Source organism: Caenorhabditis briggsae (assembly GCF_000004555.2).
Source record: "Caenorhabditis briggsae complete genome, chrII, whole genome shotgun sequence".
In the NCBI taxonomy this organism is placed as follows: Eukaryota; Metazoa; Nematoda; class Chromadorea; order Rhabditida; family Rhabditidae; genus Caenorhabditis; species Caenorhabditis briggsae.
This window is the reverse complement of record NC_013486.2, coordinates 12716597-12725427: the sequence shown is the minus strand read 5'-3', so window position 1 is coordinate 12725427 and position 8831 is coordinate 12716597. Positions and strand designations below refer to the sequence as shown.

General features: G+C 37.2%; 4 protein-coding genes across 4 annotated transcripts in view; 1 reads left to right on the top strand and 3 right to left on the bottom strand.

Annotated features, from left to right (window-relative positions):
* CBG19577 overlaps positions 1-1608 on the bottom strand; it is a gene marked incomplete at both ends in the record, with an annotated part of 2766 nt that extends 1158 nt beyond the window's left edge. Inside the window, one exon of the mRNA XM_002646837.1 lies at positions 1459-1608. Coding sequence (XP_002646883.1) covers positions 1459-1608 — 150 coding nt within the window. The remainder of the gene's footprint in view (positions 1-1458) is intronic.
* Positions 1609-2339: 731 nt separating this feature from the next.
* Positions 2340-3765, bottom strand: CBG19578 (the record flags this gene model as incomplete). The annotated part of the gene is made up of 4 exons (XM_045242824.1): positions 2340-2490; positions 2744-3346; positions 3396-3620; positions 3662-3765. The coding sequence occupies 4 exons, from the start codon at positions 3763-3765 to the stop codon at positions 2340-2342; spliced, it is 1083 nt and encodes a 360-aa protein (XP_045096813.1).
* A 342-nt stretch (positions 3766-4107) lies between these two features.
* On the top strand, positions 4108-7409 carry CBG19579 (the record flags this gene model as incomplete). Its single annotated transcript, XM_045242823.1, has 6 exons — positions 4108-4211; positions 4261-4374; positions 5498-5657; positions 5701-5874; positions 6729-7049; positions 7092-7409. The coding sequence occupies 6 exons, from the start codon at positions 4108-4110 to the stop codon at positions 7407-7409; spliced, it is 1191 nt and encodes a 396-aa protein (XP_045096814.1).
* Positions 7410-7717: 308 nt separating this feature from the next.
* The window catches only part of CBG19580, a gene marked incomplete at both ends in the record, with an annotated part of 3015 nt that continues 1901 nt past the window's right edge, over positions 7718-8831 (bottom strand). Inside the window, 4 exons of the mRNA XM_045242822.1 lie at positions 7718-7832; positions 7885-7952; positions 8095-8397; positions 8443-8551. Of these exons, the coding sequence (XP_045096815.1) occupies positions 7718-7832; positions 7885-7952; positions 8095-8397; positions 8443-8551 (595 nt within the window). The remainder of the gene's footprint in view (positions 7833-7884; positions 7953-8094; positions 8398-8442; positions 8552-8831) is intronic.

The following is an 8831-nucleotide window of genomic DNA, read 5'->3' as shown; positions in this document are numbered from 1 at the left end:
CCCCAAAAGACGAAATTTGTCAAGACTATGCGAAATTGGAGAACTTGATGTTCGGAAGACTCTCTTTTGGGGGTTTTAATAAGGAGGTGGAGGTAAGAATTCGCTTTTTTTTGAAGAAAAAATCGAGAAAAACCTCCTAAAAATCGAAAAACTTCCAGGTTCTCATGAATTACTATGAACGGCTTCGAAGCGGCGAAATTTCCGATTCAGAAGACGAAGGAAAAGACGTGGATGATAAGGAAATGGCTGAATCGTAAACGAAATTTCCCGAAACAAAGCCTAAATTATAGATTTTTGCAGATTGGGAGGAAAAAAATTATCGGCGTTGAACAAGAAAGCGATGACAAAGCGCGAGAGGCGACAGGCCGCCAATTTTTTACCTTGAATGCCACCACACTTCCTTCGGATGCTTCCGTTTTTTTCACCACGACATATGAGGTATTACTGTAGTTATACTTTATACAAAGATCCTTCGATTTTGAGAAAACTAGAAAACAGTCAGTCTCTTCTAAACATTGTATAATACAGGTTTCACGATCGATTTGTACAGCGTCTGGAGATAACGTCGGAACCTTGGCGGATATTTTTTTATCATCTTCGTGAAAGAAATAGCGGATTTCCGGAGGACCACACTATCAGACAGGGTAGAGACGAGAAGAAATATCAGGATTGGAAGGAGCAACATTTTCGAAACTGGGTAAAAAAAGAATATGGCTCTGCCTAGGATGAATAAAACTTGAGACAAGAGTCAAGCTCAAGTGGTCTGGATAATAAAAAAAGGATACTTTTTTTCTTGAGTGGAGATCAAACTACAAACGAAATATGAATTTTAGTTTAGTCGCAGATTTTAAATTTTCTAGGTACCCATACTTACCGTAAGCGCTCTCTAACTTTGAGCACATGTATCTCATTTCCTGTGAAAAATTCCGGAAAGAGGTCAATTAGCAAAATGTTCATCATAATATCACAAATATTTTATTAGTGGACAAATTTTTGATTAGGAACCGAGATAATTGAAATCAAAGTGGATTGATATAAGAGAAATACGATGTTTTCAACCAACAAGTTTATTTTCACAGGAAACAATTTCAGAATGCAAAGAATTATCACATTGTCATTGTCCATCCATTGTCGGTTTTCTCCCATTTTATTATCTTGCTGGAAACGTAACCGTAGTTACCAGACCTGGTAACAATAGAACCGATGTAATCTTTGTACGTCAGTGCGCAATCAAAATCGTCCAAATCCACCTGAAAATTTGAGTTAAAACCTTTAATAAAAGGGACCCACACTGTTAACGTTTTATCTCGATTCTTATGCAAGATATCAAAAATTCATCAACTGACAAAGCATTTCTTTATGAATGACGATTCATCAGTGGACAACGTTTTTGTATCTTTGACAGGAACCGGGATAATTGAGCTATTAGAATACGGTACTTATTTCCAATTCCCTCACCTTAAACCCAACGACTTCTCCATCCTTATCAGTAGTCTCTTCAATAATAATAGTTGTTCCTTCCGTATAATCATAGAATCTGCATGTTCGTCTTGTGTCCATATCAGCAAGAAGCGGCAAAACTTGCTGGCAAAACACTCCTGGATACATTCCTTCGCACTGTGGTTGGTGAAATAACTTTCCCATAAAACATGATCATTTTGGTGTAGGTTGGTTTGGGACTGATCGAAGACATCAATACAACCACGTTAGAGTCTTTAGGTTTCAGAACTTGCCCACTAGTTCCAGGTTTGAGACTGGTCAACGATTGTAAAGTGCTAGGGGTTGCAGTAATAGCAATAGTAGGTACTTTTGAATCTACTCCATTGTCAAGTATTTTACCACTCGGAAGTTGCACTGTAGTCCCAGTGTTTGGGGCTGTAGTAATAGCAGTAGTAGCAGGTACTGCTAGAACAGTGCCCACGTAAAAGCCTTCAGGTTCGGGATTTTAAAACTGAGAAAAAAAGAGAATATGACTCTGTTGATGACGAATATGACTTGAGACAAGAGTCAAGCTCAAGTGGTCTGGAAAATAAAAACGAATCTTTTTTTTTCTTGGCCGAAGATCAAACTAACAATAGGAAAAAAATAAAACTTTTAAGAAACTATAGAAATCGTAAACGTTTATTACGGTAGTCATGGTTTCAAAAAGGCAAAATTTTATGGTCCAAAGTTTCAGTCTCTTTTCCATGGAGTAGAGCCGCAAAGTAAAACTCCAAAAAACGCATCGAATACTTCATTCAGAAAAGCAAGTCCACCAAGAAAAAAAGATGGTATTTCAATGACAAGGACCCTTCAATTAGAGGGATCCCTTCTGATACAGGTTTGACCGAAAATAACAATCAAATCTCTTCTTCAATATTAACAACTTCTACAGGTTTTTCTTGCCATACTAAAAAATGAAATTCGATTTCAGTGTTTTGAGAAATTGTTCCCACACGACCATCAGCTAGACATTGGATATTCATTGCTCTTGACAAACCCCAATGCAATCTGAAAGTTAAATTTTTTCAAGTAAATTGAAGACCAAACGGTCCACTTTGAGCTCAATTATCGCGATTCCTGTGAAAGATATTAAAAATCTGTCACCTGATAAAATGTTTATCATAATACCACCAACATTTTATTAGTTTTGAGATTTTTATATATTTTACAGAAATGGAGATAATTGAGCTCAAAGTTGACGATTTAGGTGGGCTTCTATTAGAGGAAATACAGTAGGTTTTAAAGGCACATTCGAACTCACGAGTTTTCTGGTCGCACCATAGTTTCTTCTATGATTGGATCCCAAGGTGTCGCATTCAATTCCTCAAAATCCAAAGATCCGAAACCTAAGGGATGCTCGATATTCACATAACTTATTTTGTCCTTTCCATTTCCATCGATCCATCTTCTCAAAAACTCCATAACGTCATCTGAAGTGAATCGGGATCGGAGAAGTTCAATACGTTCACAATTCATGGTCCATAATCTTTCCGGACTCATCCATGAACTATTCCCAATCTCAATGACTTCAGAGCAATTCAACCTGTCATCAATAGTGGTTCCCATTGAAAACGTGCTGGAGTGGTAGAAATGTTTTGTGACTTCAATATTGGAAAGGATGAATCGCACATCTGAATCAAACTTGGGACCACGGATAAACAATTTTGAAGTGGTTTTCACTGATTCCAGCGCTTTCCTCACACGAAATCGATCATTTAGCATTTCGAAATTAATATCGATTACTGTAACCTCAATGCACCGAAAAACAGAGAACAAGTGCGTGATGGCTACATTCATAGCCAAATCAATGGAATTTTTGGAAGTGAATGATCTATATTGTAGCCATCCATCGAATCGAACACGTCTGAAGTGTGATACCAGTTTATATTTAAAATCATTTTTTGCAAACTAACCTATTCTCCATATCCATTCCTCCAATTTTCAGTTGTTCAGTTTTTCCAACTGGACGAGTACCAAATTTCCAAAAAAATCGTAGATTCTTCAATGTATCATTCTTTTCAAAAATGAGAAATACACACCTAGATGGCGTGATTGCAATTTGCATCTTCATCGGAGTCTTGTTTCGAGCCGAGCTTGTCGTTCGTTTGCACCTTGCTGAGGACAGTGACAATTGTAGTCTAAAAATAATAATTGTTTTCAAAATTCATGAAAAACTTACGCATCGACAAAACCCATCTCGTTGATGATCATTTCGGTAACCAGCGATGGAAACTTCAAAATGTTGATCCTATTCAGGTCGGGTACTAGTTGTCGACGAACCATTTCGAAACTGAGAAGGCGTTATTGGAGTGGCTGACTGAGAAAAAGGGGGGGGGGGGCGGGTGTGACAAACACAAGTATGTTCAAAACGCTGGGACAATCAATAAAAATGACAATCAATAACAATCAATAAACTGTTTCCCCGTAGAGCGCATTTTCGGGACGAGTTTTTACCGGAGACGATATCTCAGCTCAAAATGTATTAAAAACCACAACGATAACACATAACTAATACAAGCACAAAACGGAGAGTTATTTTCTGTTTAATAGTAAGAGCGAAAATTCGAAGAGAAATGACCAAGATTTAGAAATTTCCAGGGGGAATAACGTTTTCTCTATTCAAAAATGCCCCGTCTACAACCAGTACCCGAACTGAACAGAATCAAGCTCTTGAAGTTTCCATCTCTGGCTACCGAAATGATCATCAAAGAGATGGATTTTGTCGATGCGTAAGTTTTTTTTTTCAATCAAATTAGAAAAATAGTTATTTTTGTTCAGACTACAATTATCCCTTTCCTCATCAAGGTGCAAACGAATGACAAGCTGGGCTCGAAACAGGACTCCAGTTGGAAAAACTGAACAGCTGAAAATTGGAATCGATATGGAGAATAGGTTAGTTTGCGAACAAATATTCATCTGAAAGGAAACGAGATGGGATTTTCATTTCAACACAAAAAATGCTCAAAACAGCAAGTTTAATCTATTCCAAGTTAAATCTAATCATTATCTCCATTGAGAAAAATTTTTAATTTTTTGACCAAATTTAGTCACCGTTTGGACCGTACTGGGTGGGTCCGAACCAAATGTACATTTTTTATTTTAAAAGTGTCCCAACTTTCATGATGTATAATATGAATGCATAAAAACTAGTTCGAATTTTTCTGTACAATGGACAACAGACTTGAAGCTTTTTCTACAGAGAACGTGTCTTGATATGTTTCTTTGGAAATTGACTGTTAGTCGTAATTTTCTTTATGTGTCTCTTCTTCATGAGAGAAGAGACAGGGAGTTTCAGACAATAGAAGTTTGCTTTTTTGAAACCATGACTACCGTAATAAAAGTGAGACTTGGATAATTTTCCAAAATTTTGATTTTGTTAGTGTTGAATTGTTGATTTTTGAGAAGGAAATTGTAAATAGAACTAACTGAAAATTACTGCAACATTTCTGGGGGATCATTGGGATCAGGTATCAAGTAAACAAGAATCTATTTTCAAGGGCCTTTTCCAGAATCCATTTTCAGCATTCGATCAATGTCAACATTTTTCTTCTTCCACATATCTATGCCATTCGAATCAACGAGCACATGACATGCTTTTTTTCCTTCATCAGTCTACCAAATGCTCATCTTGCGGGGAACAAAAAAACGTCAGCTGTTGCTCCATGTCAATTTGTTTTGATGGGAAAGAAGATGATTTTATTTTTATTTCTTCCGTCGCTATTTCTGATTGGGTTTCATTATTTTGTTTCAATTTTCAAATAAAACTACAGTTGCCGTTATAGAACCCTATACATGCACTTTGAGCTCAATTATCTCGGTTACTATAAGAGATATCAAACATTTGCCAACCGATAAAATATTGGGGATATTATGATAAACATTTTATCAGTTTTTAACTTTTTTGATACCTTTTGAAGGACCCGAAATAATTGAGCTCAAAGTTTAGTGATATTTCAGATATGAAAAATCGATGGATCCTTCCGTTAGTTTTGGTACTGTTTCTGTGCTCTGTGAGCTCTCAAAACTCCACAAATTCAACATCCGATGATTCTTGTGATTCTGATAGATGCCTAGCCCTAGTGGCAGAAATCGGACCTATGATTAGAACTCACACGGAAGTGAAACCAAAATCTGAGGTTCTCAAAAAGATGAATAACTTGTGTACAGAAATTAAAGTAAGGTTTCGTAGTTTTGATTTTTGAAATTTGAAATTTTTAGAGTTGCTTCAAAGCGGCAACATGTAAAAAGGGGAAGCACACTTATGAGAGTATGCGAGATGCTTGTGATCATTTGGAGTTGATGACTGGAAATGTGCAGCCGTGTCTGAAGAAGTTCTACTCGGCCGTGTATCATGAAAAATATAATTGTACATCTGACAAGTATTACCTGACGGTGAGTCGGAAATTATATACTAAAATTCAAATTACCATAAAACCTGTAATAAAAGGGCTCCCATAAGGTCAAGCTTGCGCTCATATATCTCATTTCCTGTATTAGATACCGTAAAACCTCTAATAGAACGACACCCGGATCGTCCACTTTGAGCCTATATATCTCACTTCTTTTGAAAGATATCAAAAAGTGGTTAACTAGTAAAATGTTTATCAAGATATCAGCAACATTTTACTAGTTAGCCACTTGTTGATATCTTTCACAGAAAATGAGATATATAGGCTCAAAGTGGACGATCCGGGTGTCGTTCTATTAGAGGTTTTACGGTATCCAAATGTGTCAACGTGTTAGAGTTTAGAGGTGAGTCTGTCCTAGAAATTAACCGTTAATGACCTAGAAATGATCTGATATTCACCTGGGGGGACTGCCCATTTTAACATAGTGACCTAACTTTTTCAAGTTGGATTTTTTTGGGTCACCATCTGTAATGGCCTAGAAATGACTTGAGATTCATCTGGTAGGGTTTCTAGGCCATTTTAACATGGTGGCCTAACTTTCACTAGTAGAGTTTTCCAGGCCACCGTGGTAAATGTCCTAGAAAACACAGCATGGGAACATCAGGTCATTGCTAACCAGTTTACCATAATGGCCTAGAAAACTGAACTTGCAAAAACTAGGACACTATGTTCCAATGACCTGAAAAAACGCATAAAGAGAATATCAGGCCATTTTCTGTGCCATTTTGACATGGTGGCCTAGAAAAGTCGACTTGCTAAAGTTAGGCCACCATGTTAAAATCGCCTAGAAAAAGCATTGAACTTATAAAATCAGAAACTCAACGACCAAAATTCCAGGAAGACCTCCCGAAACGTCGAGAATCCTACACCCTCGGAAGATTCTGCTTTTTCGAAGTCATCGAAAAAGAATGCTCCGCAGAGACCGTCAAAATCCTCAGCTCCAATTTTAACTACGACAATTTGATCAATGTGTTAACCACTCTTCCTGGAGGACTTCAAGACAATTGCAATCGACTCTACCATTCGTTCAATAAACTTCAGTGTGAATCTCTAGAAGAGGCAATTGCAGAAAAAGAGAAAGAAATCGATTGGGTGGACACTACACAGACGAATGATACCGATTTGGTGCAGTTCTTGCAGATGTTCAAGGATGCCGAGGTAGTTTTTCTTTGTAGGCCTGATCTTATAGGATTTTTCTAGAAATGCATTGCCAAATCCTGCTCCTACAACGACATTCATCGATTGATCTTCAAGAGTAAAAAGGATTGGTTCGAGTTGTATAGCACGGAGTTTTTCATGTGCAAACGGAAAATGATGTTGGACAAACCGTCGGCCCAGAAATTCCCATGTCTTGGAGATCATAATATTGTTGGATCGAAGAAAGATGAGACATGTGAGAGATACTCAAAATTGAAGGATTGCACGAAGAAAGTGATGGAAGATGTTTGTGGAAAGAAGGCGATCGAAGATTATGATAAGACTGCGGATATTATTAAAAAACATTTTGATTGTAAATAAGACATTTTGACATATAAAGCTTAATTAACTTTTTAACTTTATATAAGGCATCCAAAAAAAATTTTAGGAATATTTTTTAAAAATTAGTTCATTCTGGTCCCATTGAAACTTCCTACAAAACTAGACAAAACCAAGTCTCTAGCTAAATTCAGAAGCGAGTTATGCTGTATCTGCGTCTCTCACCTCCAAACTTCAAATTGCTGTATCTCAGCTCAAAATCGTCCGTTTTGAGTGATTTTTACTCAGTTTTGTAGGTAAAAACTTAGAGAATCATATTTTCATATAATATGAACGAGTTATTGAAAAATTCATTGGGTTAATTTCCAACCACACAACACACTTCCTTCCAGACTCCCAGTCGCCGTATCGCAGTCTTGTGCATACACGATTCCGTTCATTGCATATCGACAAAACCCGTTTGTACTGAAAAATCAATAACAGCTGTATGAGTGTGATTCCAAGAGATAAAACTCACGTTTCATAATTCAGTTTCGCATCATCCATAGACGTTGTTATACCATCCTGGAATGTGTAGTCGCTAGTCTGAAAATTCCAGAATTACGCTTCAATCTAAAACTGATCATCCCCCACCGTACACCCAGTAGTGCAAGTAGTCGTACCATCAATACACAACTCTTTTTCAATACCTAGATATTCATTTATTAAGCTTCGGACTCAGAAAAACCTTACCGCCGGTAAGAGCATCCAGCTCTGCTTGATCGGCTATTCCTATAATCTTCAAGCCCTCTTTTTGACAAAGCTGTCGGGCTCCTGTACTAGTTCCCTGATTATAAACATATCGTTTTACACAGACGAACTCTGTTTCTGATCTTCTGAATATTGTATTGGGATCTGGACATTGGCAAGAGGTGAACCATCTGTCTTCTTTTCTCTCCCATTCGAAGGGATAATTGGCATCATTCCGGCGGTCCAAATACGCCATTTTTATGCCTAGATACGAGCCACGAGGGCATTCCATTGCACTAATCTATACAATTTAGGTTATTTCTTTATAATATTAGGAGCGACTTACTTTGACTGCAACCATAAGGCCCTCCGACTCCGAAGCTTCATCGATGTATCTCAAACTGTCAAGGAAGAAAACGTGTAGTTTATACAGTAACCATCGGTAGCCATTAAAGCTAGAATACATTCATTTTCGTCGAGACAGTTTTTAATACAAGTGTCTTTGGGAACAAGAGTTCCCGAAATGGACGGTGACTGTGCAAATTCTTTACCATTGAACACAATCATTTTGGCTTCATTTTCTGATATTGATCTGGGTACCAGAATCCAAATTAGATAGAATGTAGTAAAGTACATTTGAATGTAGTCAGGGAGAAGTAAAAAAAACACTTGCAAAAGTGAAAAACTTTTGCGATGTACTTTTGGAAAAAAAAGCAATTCGAATGATGTGGCAAA